This window comes from Callorhinchus milii, unplaced genomic scaffold (genome assembly GCF_018977255.1).
Source record: "Callorhinchus milii isolate IMCB2004 unplaced genomic scaffold, IMCB_Cmil_1.0 Scaffold11, whole genome shotgun sequence".
In the NCBI taxonomy this organism is placed as follows: domain Eukaryota; kingdom Metazoa; phylum Chordata; class Chondrichthyes; order Chimaeriformes; family Callorhinchidae; genus Callorhinchus; species Callorhinchus milii.
The window spans coordinates 10,098,459-10,112,269 of NW_024704752.1; the positions used below are offsets into that span (position 1 = coordinate 10,098,459).

Here is a 13,811-nt window from a genome sequence, read left to right on the forward strand (position 1 = left end):
CTGGGTTTAAACAAGCAAGCAATTCTCTCTGCTGCAATATACATAAAATAGCACTGGCTGGTAGCTATACTATATGATGTACAAATACTCAAAAACCATTTGAGAGCAGGCTGAGATAGTCACTACCAGAGAAACTACTGGCATGCTGGCAAATCTTTCTCCAAGAAAGACACATAACAGGAATAAAATGCTTTTGTATCTTGTTATGAAAAGCATATGAATATAGAAAATTCCTATGCTACAACTATTTATTTCTGTGCTATAGTTTCTTTTTTTAATTAAAAGTTAATTACAAATTGTGTGGTCCACAAAGAGATTCTGTGAATGATCAGCACTGAACCTCTTGATATCTGCACAACTAGCAGATGTTGAAAAACAATTATTTCTGCATCTCATTCAAGTTTAATAATAATAGTTGCATCTGATATAGCGCCTTATCACATCTTTGTGATGTCTCAAAGCTCTTCACAGACTGTACTGTAAAGTGAATTGACAGTATATTTTGTGGGTGAAACAGACTGAGGGAAAGGGACAGTGGAGGTCCTGAAATTCAATTCCAACGGAAAATATCCTAATATATCTGTCACAGGAGGGAAAACATGTTAGGGACAATAACTACAGGAACTATGTATTGGACAAAAGCAACTAAATGTAATTTAGATCTGTGAAGTAAAGGTGATACTCACATTGAAAGCAGAGCAAAGTCAAAGTACTTAGAAATGATTTCTCTTTACAACTATAGTAGATGTTCCTTTTGTCTTAAGAATGTCTCTCAATTTTTTAGTTTGGGAAAAAAACATTACACTTCATCTGGGCAGTGTCTTAAAATCTGTAGAGAAAAGAAGATGGACACAGAATCACATGCAGTTTAAAAATTAATAAGGCAGCTAATGCAGCTGAAAAACAAATTTGTATCCCTTCTGAATAACTTTATACAAAGTTTGTCAGCTGAAAGTTTCACTTCTGTTATCACCATCACTGCATAAGGTAATGTGGGTGATTGTTAGGAATAAATTTCTTAATTCAGTCTCAAATGTTGGAAAAGAAAAAGTTTAGTGTTAAGCTTCAAATCCCTCTAATTGTCAGCAGTGCCAACTATTTTCAGAATTTATTTTGTGCGACTATAGCATCCTACCAGGGCAAATTATGGCACTTAGTTGTGAGCCCTGAAGATAACTATTTTTCCCTCCCTTAAATACTGTATCTTTACATGTTTCCTGCAAAACTTCCTACCTTCTGAATCATTTATATTTTGTTTTCATCTGTAATCTTGGTGCAAAGGATATTATAAGTGATTGAAACAATGCTTTTCAATGAGAAGAAAAAATAGTTAAGAACTTGATTCACAGGTGGTATTTGGAGGGGAGGAAGAGCGATTTGCTTTTAGATTAACTCAAACTATTCATGAAATGATTGATGCTATTAGAATGGTCATTCTGGATGGGTCTGTTCCATGGTTTTATGTCACTGCTCCACTTTGAAGGCTTTGAGGTTCTGGATACTGCTACACTAATTACATGTCACAAAAATTGGATATAATTCTATTAAGGACTGACACATATTCATTGATGGTGAAATGAATAACTCTTACCCATTAGCTTTTAAAACCAAGGAATGCTTCTTCACATATTCACTTAGATTTCACATTTAAGCTTGGGACTAACTCATGTGCACATCTACATTAATACAAATGTACCTAGTTATGGGAATTTAGGATTTCAGACAAGGTTATTTGCCTCTCCAAACTATTAGCTTAGATATAGTCATTTAAAATCATGGATTTTATGTATAAACTTAAGATGAGTAGGAACAGACATGATTCCCCAGAACTAATCCCTCTGGGCCATTAGGATTGTCATGATGATGATTGATTTAATGGAAGGATAGTATTTAAAAGCATCATAATGGGGACAATATTATGGAACACAATTTCATTCCTTTCTGTAGGAAATCAGTTTACACTAAAAGCTTTACTACAGTATTAACGGCTTGCTGATACATCACAGTTTATAATCACTGCGATTGAGGAAAATTCAAACATTACAATTAACATGAGTTTTACATTTCCCAATGGCTTGATACATCATTGTGTATCAGTATGTTTTCCATCCCAATGTGGAATGGTTTGACATCAGCTACTCATGCGGCTGCTGGAGATGGAACATCTCCTTTACGATTCGCTGTGTAATGGCTGTGTCTCTTCATCATCGTCATTCTCTTCATCATCGTCGTCGTCATCATCATCATCAGTGGCGTGTTCCAGTTCTTCTTTAGTAATCATTTCAAAGTCATTTCCATTTCCACTACTATGCTGGGAGCCATCATCCTCTTTTCTGTCACTGTCTGTATCTGACTGTCGCTCTCTGGTCGAACCCTCCACTCCAGAACTACCCACAGTTTCTACTTTCTTTTCCTTCTCTTTATCATCATCTGATTTGTCATTGCTATCAGGCTTCAATTGTTTCTGAGTGTCAGACTCGATTGGTTTCTTGGAGTCTGATTTTGGTCCCTTATACTCGTGTGTGTATAGAGGTCTGAAGGAGTCAATAAACCCAACATCAGCTGTCAGATTTGGCAAGAACCAGAAATGATGTCGGCCACCAGTGAGAAGCCAAATTAAAAGGAAGAGAATGCATCGAGCTGTAAACCAAACAAAAATATATCATGTATGTTTTGGAGGAATTTCATGTTAAGTCATTTTCCTTACCCTCTAGATGGTCTCATCAATTTAAAATGAAAACGTAAGAAAATAACAATAACAGTGTTTGAGCTGCAGGAGAAACATGTTTATGTTGGTTACTATTAGTTACTACTGAGTGGTACTCATGCTGGTTATTCTTCAATATACAAGATATTTAACACAAGTCTATACTCACCTACAGCGAGGAGGAGAATGCTGGCAACAAAGCAGCCTGCTGCAACACTAAGATAGTAAACACCCACTCTCATCTCAGCAGGCCAGAGGGGGAATAAAGTGGCAGCTATCACTGCAATCACTGACAATCAAAATAACACAAAGCTCAGAATCAGTAAATACAATCCAGTTTCAGATATACACAGATCTCGAGAGCTCTCATTTTCACAGAACTAAACATACAATTCTAAAAGGTAAGATATTTCAGGGTGGTAACATTCACTCTGAACCACATGGTTTCATTCAGAAATGGAAGCTAAGAATTGCAACCTACTAGCTCTCAATTAGACGTAGAAAAAAGAAACAAACTGGTATTCACTCAAGAGAATTCAAATACATTCATTACATTCCATTCCACTTTGATTTACATTACGCCACTTACCTAATATAAGTCCCATTGCAAATGTCTTGAAGTGAACTGGGTCATAGATCCATACATACACCTGCGTAAAATCATACAGATTGTCTAAGGTCTCACTGCAAAGTAAAGATTTCAAAGGCTGCATTGTGAAATGTGTGCAGGTTGTACGCAAAATGGCATTGTGGGAATGAGTAAAATTGCACTAAACTAATGGGCCTCAGTCAGCCCATCCTGACAATTTCTGCATGTAAAACTGCTCCATGTTTATACTGCATTAGACAGGAGATTTGATGAAGACGCAGATCACCAGTTAATTTAGAATGTAACTGTTGATGCACTATTTCACCTGGAATTGCTTTAAAAAGTACAATCCTCTGGTTAGATTAGAGACTGCAAAACCATTGGATTTTCTAAAGATGACCCATACCTCATTTCCATCAATGAAAATCTGATCACCGTTCGGTTCCAGTTTAAATTTTTTCTTCGCATCTTTCTTTTTCTTTGGTGTTCCTGGAGCTTCCTCCTGAGAAGACAAAATCAAATGTTAATACTGTACAAAAGTTCATTTCAAAACATGCAACACAGTGCAAACTAAGTAAAATAACTAAAACCTACAGCCTACTGATCTTGGCTTTGTACTAGTATAAACACTTGTAAAATTGCAACTGAGTTTCTATACAACAAACAACATTATAAAGGGTGATATTTATGTCACCATTTCCTGTTCCAAGAGCCTTCAGTTTAATATACAAAATAGTCTTGAGTCTGTCCTAGTCAAAGCCACTTGCTTTATTACTGCAGCTCGCTGGTCTCACCTCACCTTCTCTAAATAAAAGCAGTCAAGGGCTGTCAACTGTTGTGAGTGAACAGGATCTTGACATAAAATGTCAGCTCCCAGGCTGCTTCTGATTACAAGTTTAAATCATAAAACTCAGGATCCAAGTCATGTAAAGCATTAAAATTCTCCATTAACTCAATACGTTCCAGTGGGAATAATTAAACTAAAAGGTGCTAACTAATGAGGGATACAAGGTAAATACTAAAGTAGGAATAAAGGACTTAGGAAATGCATTGCTTACTTTTTTATCTTTTTTGATTTCCTCTTTTTCAGTGTCCTTTTTCTTTTCTTTCTCCTTCTTACTCTTCTCATCTTTCACAATTTCCTTCTTACTTTTCTTTTCTTCCTCTTTTCCGCTTTCACTTTTTCCTTTCTCCTTTTTGAGTTCCTTTTCAGGCTTCTTTTTCATCACTTTCAATGCTCTGTGGAAGAATTGCTTCTTAAGGAGCCTGTCAAAATTAAAGAAAATAAATATTTTATGTTTAAGTACATTTGTTCAAGGGTACTGTATTCTTAAGGCAACCACGGCCTCCTGGTTAGAGAAAAATACCCAATTACCTTGGAGATCAGGATAATTGGAAGATCAATGGAATACAACTACACAACTGCACTAAACAATAGATTTGGATAATATGCTACAACCAATAGAGCATTGCAAAATCAACTAGTCTATCAAGAGTAATTTTAAAAAAATGTACAAGCTTTCTGCTCATTTGTAGTCTATCCACAGACAACAAAGTGCTTAACAATTATTTTTTTTCATTCTTACTGGGGAGTTTAATCTCTTACTGACACTATATTGACACTCACGAAACAAACAAGGCTGATCCCAGTGTCAGGGATGAGCTATGAAGAACGATTAGATAAGCTAGGGCTCTTCAGTCTTGAAACGAGGCATCTCTGAGGGGTGCTTATTCCAAGTTCGAATGATGAACTTATCAGATGTTAAACAGAATTGTAAAGGTAAGCCCAAATCATGGTACGTCAAGTCAGTATGTCAAGAGAGCATAAATTTAGGGTAGATACTAAGACGTATTATTTTACACAAAAAGGTAATCAACAGTTGGAACAGGTAACACAGAATGTTAGGAGTCAGGACACTGGAGTCATTTAAGAAACAAACAGATGCTGTAATGGGCAGATAAAGTTGGTATTCTGGAGGGCCCAAATGGGCTGAAGGGCCTTCTTTAGCCAAACCTCTCTATGATCAATTCTGCTCCATTTCTTGTTTGAGTACTTCTAGTACAAAAGCATAAGAAATGCTATTTCCCAGTTGTTCCCTTCAGGGAGGAATACTGCGAACATTCTGTAAAAGCTGGAGAAAAAAATATCAAAAAGCATCACACAGCAGAGACCACAAATGCTGCAACAAACCTGTTGCCGTACTCGACCACTGAATCCCTGGTTGTAAACAAAGCTTCCTGACCTTTCTTTGCTTTTGCCCACTTGGAATCCAGTAAGCAGTCCACTGCTTTGGAAGCTGAAAGGCAAAAATTATAACCTTGCTCATTCGCATTCTGAACACAATCCAGAACTCACGTCAGAAATAATCCATGATTCAACTGATGCAGAACAAATATCGTGTGAACTCACGATGACGGGCAATCAATAAACTGGCCTGTTTTGGGGATTTAGTCAGCCTCAATAGTAAAGTGGGATTATTCAACTGCATTCCAATGTAACAAATCTAGAGGCCACTGAACTCAGATTATTCCAGCTGTGATATTCTTCCTCTTCCCTGCTTATAGTTTAGCTGGATCTAGTTCTGCAAATACAAGATGCACCCATTATTATAGTGAGGAACATATTTGTGTGCTTAAAAATGGACATTATAGTACCTTTTACTTTCAATAATCCTTTTCATATTCAGAAGAAATTATATTTCAATATAAAAGGATGCTGGCAGTTACCTGGAGAGGCTCTCCTGCATATAGGATTTATTTAAACTGGCAGAACACTTCAAAACATTTATAACCATTCCCAAATTATCAGATCTTTGCCTGAGCATTCAGTTCTATGTCTATTAAATTCTAGTTCTAATGAGAAGATATTAGATTCACACAGATATGGAGTCCTGTAGCTCAGTGATTAGGGCACTCGCCTCGCCAGTGAGAGACCTGGATTATATTCCCGGCAGCCAAAATGTTGGGCAAGTTTTCTTACTCCACACTCCTTTGTTTACCTAGCAGTAAGTAGGAACCCAGTTGTTAGTCAATTGGTGGATCATTTTTCCGGGGATAATACCTAAAAATAATAATAATTTGGTCACTCAATCCATGACTGTTTGTGGGACACTGCTGTGCGCAATTGGCTGCCGCGTTTCACTCACAAATATAGTCAATTCACCTTACAGTGTATTCTGTGAAGAGCTTTGAGACGTCTAGAAGATGTGATAAGGTGCAAAATCAAATTCAAAGATCATTATTGTGTGTGTGCGTGTGTGCTGTAGCTGGACATATTATTTTTCTTAGCTGCAATCTTACCAATGAAATAATCAACTCTGTGGCCCATCATGGTGGTAGACTTGGTTGGGCAGTTGAAGCGCAGGTACTTAGCCACTGCTTTCTCGTCTTTGGTTGGTTCCCCAACCTCCTAAGAAAAGAAAGATTTTGCACGATGAGCACAGTCAGAAGAAATCATTTCTGCCATACATTTTAATACAATAGGCCATTCATATAAAGAGGTTGCCGATTTATTGCTGATAGTTGCGCACATGAAAGTTCTTGCATTTGAAGAACTTCCTCCTTATTCTGCAACACTGCACCTCATGTTGCACATCATGTCAAATCACAAAGAAACCTTGAACATAATTGCATTAGAGAATCTGAGTTCTTTGCCCAAATTTCACCAACTTTTTGTTAATACAGAATCAATGCTTTTGCAGAGATAGCCTGCAGGAGGTGGTCATACCTGCAGCTTCCTCATCAACACTCATGTCGACATCTGGGTTGTGCATCTGGAATTTGTGAACTGACTGATTAAAAGTAGCAGAACACTCATTCTCCTTTCCTCCTCCTCCCAAAGAATAAATTGAACATAAAGTTCACAATGGTAAACATTTAAAAGAGAAGCAGCTGGAATTATTCAGAGAAAGTCCAGCAGGGACTTCAGAGAGCAGAGGGAACTAAATTGATAAAATTGTAGGAAAAAAAGAAACTGCAACAATAGAAACAAAATTGAATATTGCAGACAACAGAGAACACATGAACCAATACATTATTTCGCATATATATTTTTAAGTAAAGTATATAGTACGTATAAGGGATAATGAAGAGAAGACCGAAAGATGCACCAAACACAACATCCCATTACTGGTGAAGAGACTCAATGCAAATAGAAATAGGAGTAAAGTCCCTACAAGGATCTGAAACGGATCTGAATCTAAATAGCTGTAAAGAACTGGAGACTATAAGATTATATTTTCTGAACGAATGAGATGACAGGATTTGCTTTAGAAATTGAAAGTTATCATAGTAGAAATAAAAAGTTGTGATTCACAAAAATTACTGAATACTTATTGAGTAAATATATTATGATACCATTTGGTACTAGGAACTGGTGGGGTGGGGGATTGGGGAGAAATGAGAGGGAGATGAGGCTTGTACTACATGTATACTGAATACTAGAATGGCGTATACAGCATGCACAGTCACACACCTTGAATGCAGCGACCAGTGGAATGGAGATGGATAAACAGAATGTACACACTGAATATAGCTGGCACTAGAATAGAGACGTCAATTCCAGCTAATGTGTGATTGAGGCTTACATTCACATGCCTGCAAACTGAATGTTGCCAGTGCTGGGATAGAGATATCGCCTACACACTGCATCTAGTCCAGGTCCCTCGCTTAAAACACTGACGAGACAGTGTCTATACCGCAAAGAGTGACGTTTGACTTTCTTACAGCTGAACAAACATTTTTGATTCACATTCTAGAGGGAATCTAGTGCGATAGAACTTGTCAAAATATCAATGGAGTCCTGGAATGCTATATCAACAGAAATGCTGAATGGCATTATTAATCTTAGCAAGAGACCTGAATTATTTCCACCAAATATTGATCACACTGACACAACCCTTATAATCCTACCTAATAAGATTAGATATCTGTTCAGCATTTTAAAAAATCTGAACAGATAGCAGCTGAAGATATCAATGGTGCGATAAATAATGTCCACAGCTGAACCTAATGTTGGACTTCTGGACTGACATTAATGGGTTGGGCCAGTAATCTCACTCAGATCCACCCAACAAGATTCAACGGGTACATTCGGCATTTTTCTTAAAACAGGTCACTTTTGGGACAATATTCAATCAGGATGGGAGGTAGGAAAATATAACAGATTAACCAGAATGGACTCGAGCAGAGACAAGTATTTGTCAGAGATACATTTGCCTACAAAATACAGTCACTGCACTTTATAGGAAATTAAATGAAGCTCTTTGAGACGCTGTCCCGACATGAAAGATGCCATTTCAAATACAAGGATTATTATTAATAATAGCAGTGAGTTTATTAGTACGTGGACTAGCAACAACTTGCATTTGTTTAATGCCCTTCACTCAGAGTGCTTAGATTCACCATCAAAACTACCGACTGCTAACAATGACTGTAAGCAGATCACTTGCAAACTAGTGGAAATTTATACCTTTATAATCTTTGGGTGACTTTTTTGTGTTGATCTATTTATGGATCCTATTGCTAAAGACCCGAATACTTTGCCATTTTGCTATGTCAGAAAGACTTCCAAGTACCTTGCTGATACACGACGCTTGAAAGTCTGCTACTTTCATGTGTGGAATTCAGACTTTACCAATTAGAAAATAACAGAAAGGAGAACTCCTACTCTGCCACAATAATGCTCCATAATTTTAACCTCTGTGAAGGACACCTCTCCCCTATTGTGGCAGATCCATGACAAACCAGCCATCTGGGTGACCTGTCAAGAGATATTGATGATCAATGACAAATTGTATCGTGGGAAATTGTAGGATCTGGACAGAGATTTTTCTGACTCATTTAATTATAACAACAACAACTTGCATTTATATAGCACCCCTCATGCAGGGTAGCATCCCAGAGTGCTTGAAAGTGGCAGAGCACGACAGTTGGGAGATGACCAAAGGCACAGTCGAAGATCTTCAGGTACAAACTGAATATTTTGTGCGCGATCAGAGACCTGTAAATATTATAATAATAATCCTTGCATTTGATATGGCACCTTATCACATCGTTGAGACTTAAAGCACTTCACAGAATACACTGTAAAGTGGATTGACTGTGTAGTTTTTGGGCAAAATGCAAATATTGTGCAGGAATGCTATTAAAAAGCCAGCCACACAAAATATAGATTTAATAAGCACAGCAGGTAAAGTTGTAAATATTATGAGCTAAACAGACCTTTTAAAACATTAAGTCAAAAGGCAATTTATAAAAAAACAGATAAATAGGAAGTTTCAAAAGTAAATTAACATTTTAAAATTACAGAGATAAACAGCAGAAAAATCTTCATCTTTCGTAAATAATGCCTTTTCTCCTCTACACACCAATTCATTTAAAAATTAAACCATTGGAGTCCTGTAGCTCAGTGGTTAGAGCACTCGCTTTGCAAGTGAGAGACCTGAGTTCAATTCCAGGCAGAGGGCGAAACCTTGGGCAAGTTTCCTTACTCCACACAGAACCTAATAATAATCCCTCCAAAACCAAAAACAATAATAAATTGGTCATTTTCAATCTACGACTGTTTGTGGGACATTGCTGTGCGCAATTGGCTGCCGCGTTCGCCCACAAATATACAGTCAATTCACTTTACAGTGTGTTCTGTGAAGCGCTTTGGGATGTCCTCCCGACGTGAAAAGCGCTATATCAAATGCAAGGATTATTATTATGATTGCTCTCTCAAGCTTGATATTTTAAAGATTTATTTCTATGTCTTCCTCAAGGTCTTCTTCAATTAGACTGTGCTTTGGGAAGACATAATGACATGAATTTTCATACACACTGCTGACTCATCAGCTACTTCTCACTTGGAAGCTCGGATTATGTTGCAATGCTACCAACTCTTAGTGCAGTGGGTAAGAATGTATTTAAATTAGCTCATCATTCTGAAAACAAGTCATATAGAAGGACAGCAGAAAAGTAGGTGCCTTCTGGTACTTAAGAACAGCTGTAAGTGAATAATGGAGGAAGCAGTCATAAAAATCCCCCTGGATCTATTCTGACAGACAGTACTAAATGAGTAATAGTTTAACTGTGGCAGAATAGAAGCGACATTGGTGACTGACTGGACGTCATCTGAACCTGATTTATAACTTCTCATTTACTTCCAATTAATATAATTCCAATGACCAAAAAACATTTGCCATTAACTCCCCAATTGAACAATTGCTGCCCATTCATTTCCACTGAATATAATTCCAAAGGACCCAACTAAATTCCAATGAACCAAGCCATTTCCCATTCATTTTAGAGTACAGAAAAAAAAAGTTCCCCAATTTTCCAATATTTATCACTTAATGGATTACGGTGCTCATCCAAGAATAACTTGTTCCCAGAAAATAAAGGGTGATTTAGGAAAACAGGTAGCACAGCCACAGACATGCTGGGCCAAACGATTCCTTTCTTTGCAGAAAATGTCTGTGTTTCTAATCCAGAATCAACTGCAAAGTGTGAAGTGTAAACTATACCTTAATCTGAATGCTCATCAACTCCACTTAATAGAACCCAAGGGCTACTGCTTGGATGGATGGGTAGCAGCATTTGAAAATATTCAGCACTATTTTGTTATTCCAGGAATGTGTACACAGATATGCAAGGTTTGCACAATGAGATCATCCATCAAATTGCACATTTAGGATCATGCATGTAAATTCAATAACTTCTTAATAAATGATATGGAGCGGTTTATTTTAAATCAGAAAGCAGCCTGACTGAAACAGTGATCTTACAGATTGGCAGTAAACTGCACAAATGTTCTGAAGAAAAATGATCTTTGCCAAATAGAAAAGGAGCAGGTAAATATCATGCAGATATCAACAAAGGAGGCTGGATGTCAGCCATTTACTCTGGATAATTCTACTCTGCATGAGCTGACTGTGGGAATAGGTAAATGGAAGCCTGCTGGCACAAATTCCCATAATTTACTGTGTCAGGGAATGCTGGAAGCATTAACAGTAAAGTTTAATGTAATACAGTAAACAAAATACTTTCGCCCAGAGTTTAACTCTTTGAGAACTATTATATTTCTCTTAAAGAGTATGTATTTTATGATTGATTAATCTATTTAATTTCTACTGTACAAAGACCTGACTGCACACATTGGGTTTCTACCCAGCAGAGGAAGGGATTATTTAACACTGAACCGTAGTTTCATGCAGTACATCCATACAGCAAACAGTATGCCAAAATAGCTATTCAGAATTCTTTAAATACATTCCACAAAAGAAGGTAAATTCTGCAGCAAATTGAGGGGGGGGGGGGCAACAGTGATCAAAGGCATTAAATGAGGTAGGGTGTATACAGAGGGTGTAGAAACAGCAGTTTTTTCAAAAAACGTTTTTCAATCTCTATATCATTTGCATGCACCAAAACAGGATAGTTCCTTTAAAGTATCGGAGACAGCATAATTTAAACAGCGAAATGTTGAAGCAGTACTCTTGTTCCAGCTTCAGCAGATTGCCTCAGTTCTCAGCAAACATCTGAATACACTTACAATGATCTTTCAATTTCAGAAAATAACCCCAACAGGCAGTGACTAAGATCATTTACTGAAAGCAACAGTTTGGATGGGCACCTAGGCTTTATTCCAGGCCAGACTCAAAGCAAACATCTTTCCCAGCTGGGTGTAAAGATGTAGTACGATGCAAAATAAGTTGACTAAACAATAATTAAGAAAGCCTCATTCAAGGATGTGTGAAATTTGGAGTCTTAAACTAAGCCTCAATGTTGGGCAGAGTACAGAATGCTTTTCACTGTACCTAGCCCATTCCCGCACAATACCTGACATGTGAATGCATCTCAAAACCTGGTGCCAACTATAAAATGTTCCACATCCAGTCGTTTTTATTAAACATTAAAACATATGTTGCTGTATTCCAAACGTAAACATTTAAAAATATTCTCAAAGCCATAACTGCACAAAAATATCCATCAAAACAGGTAGGATCAAGCAATCTCCTGACCCTAACCTCTGAGCAGCAACTCAGGGCATCGACAACTTCTGCTTTTTCTAAGGAGAAGCGAGATGGAGACTGTGTGTTTTAAAAGTGACAACATGCACTTGTTAGTAGTAATGCATCAAATGATTGCTACTCAATTTAAAACTATTCCACTCTGCTCTGAGACTGAATGCAAGAACACAGCCTTTAATTTAAAAAGTGATTGCACATCTGGATGTGCTAACCCAGCAGTAACACCAGTGGGGGGGTTGGGGGGGGGACATGGGTTTAGTTTTAAGAACCTAAGCTAATGGGGGAGTTCCAATCAAAACAAAATATTGAAATCCAAGCCATCATTATTCATCAACAGTGATGTGGATGATGATACTAACATATGCAGATAGAGAGAGAGAGAGCAATAACATGGGCTCACTCTGAGCAATGGACTATCCCCGAACCAAACCCCTCACAGCCAATCTCCATCATTCCTTCCTTAGTCAAATACCCTCTCTCGCCTCTCAGCCCCCCCTCTCCTCAGCCCCCCTTCTCCTCAGCCCCCCCTCTCCTCAGCCCCCCTCTCCTCAGCCCCCCTCTCCTCAGCCCCCCTTCTCCTCAGACCCCCCTCTCCTCAGACCCCCCTCTCCTCAGACCCCTCCTCAGACCCCCCTCTCCTCAGCCCCCCCTCTCCTCTCTGCCCCCCTCCTCTCAGCCCCCCTTCTCTCCTCAGAGCCCCTCTCCTCAGCCCCCCTTCTCCTCAGCCCCCCTCTCCTCAGCCCCCCTTCTCCTCAGCCCCCCTCTCCTCAGACCCCCTTCCTCAGCGCCCCTCCTCAGCGCCCCCTCCCCTCAGCCCCCCCTCCTTAGACCTCCCCTCAGCCCCCCCCTCCTCAGCCCCCCTCCCCTCAGCCCCCCTCCCCTCAGCCCCCCTCTCCTCCCCCCCTCTCCCGGCCTAGCTGCGGGGGCCGGCGGGGCCCGCACACACACCTGGCTTCTCTTCTTCTGCTTCCGTCGCTCCGCCATGTTTCCAGCCCGAGTGACGTGTAACGGACCCGCATCAAAACCTCGCGAGAGGCAGCCCGGCCCCGCCCCCCCCCACCCTTGGCCCCGCCCCCCCACACACGCTGCTGCTGCTGCCGCTGCTGTAGCGCCGCCTAACGGCGAGACGGGGAGCGAGCGCTGGGGGCGCGCCTCCTCCATCCATCCATCCCGGCCTCAGCCCCGCCCCCTCTGCTGGTGCTCACAGTGCCTGTGATGCCCTCAGGTGTTGCTGCTGCTGCTGTTGTTGTTGTTGTTGTCCAGGGTGGGGCTGATGTGCAATGCGTGAATGGCCTTGTAGGTGAGGATGAGGATCTTGAAATCAATCCTCTGGGGGATGGGGAGCCAGTGGAGGTGAGCGAGGGTAGGAGTGATGTGGTCCCGAAGCCTGGTGCGGGACAGTACACGAGCTGCAGAGTTCTGAATGACCTGCAGCTTGTGGAGGGCGGTGCCGCGAAGGCCGGCGAGGAGAGAGTTCCCATAGTCCAGCCTTGAGGTGACAAAG

General features: G+C 39.7%; 1 protein-coding gene across 1 annotated transcript; it reads right to left on the reverse strand.

Moving 5' to 3' along the window:
• Positions 1–1,852: 1,852 nt before the first annotated feature.
• Positions 1,853–13,333, reverse strand: LOC103185475 (translocation protein SEC62). Its single transcript, XM_042339137.1, has 8 exons — positions 13,256–13,333; positions 6,597–6,705; positions 5,488–5,593; positions 4,355–4,562; positions 3,703–3,798; positions 3,297–3,357; positions 2,877–2,996; positions 1,853–2,640 (listed from the first exon to the last, which is right to left on the reverse strand). Exons 1-8 carry the CDS (start codon positions 13,289–13,291, stop codon positions 2,171–2,173), a joined length of 1,206 nt encoding a protein of 401 aa, XP_042195071.1. The 5' UTR covers positions 13,292–13,333; the 3' UTR covers positions 1,853–2,170.
• Between the last annotated feature and the right edge of the window lie 478 nt (positions 13,334–13,811).

Excerpts from the sequence above, each read along its gene's own strand:
- LOC103185475 (XM_042339137.1), bottom strand. The coding sequence starts at position 13,291 with ATGGCGGAGCGACGGAAGCAGAAGAAGAGAAGCCAG. Across the intron at positions 4,563-5,487 it reads GTGGTCGAGTACGGCAACAG|GCTCCTTAAGAAGCAATTCT; the intron begins GTTTGTTGCAGC and ends TAATTTTGACAG. Across the intron at positions 2,641-2,876 it reads CATTCTCCTCCTCGCTGTAG|CTCGATGCATTCTCTTCCTT; the intron begins GTGAGTATAGAC and ends TTTGGTTTACAG.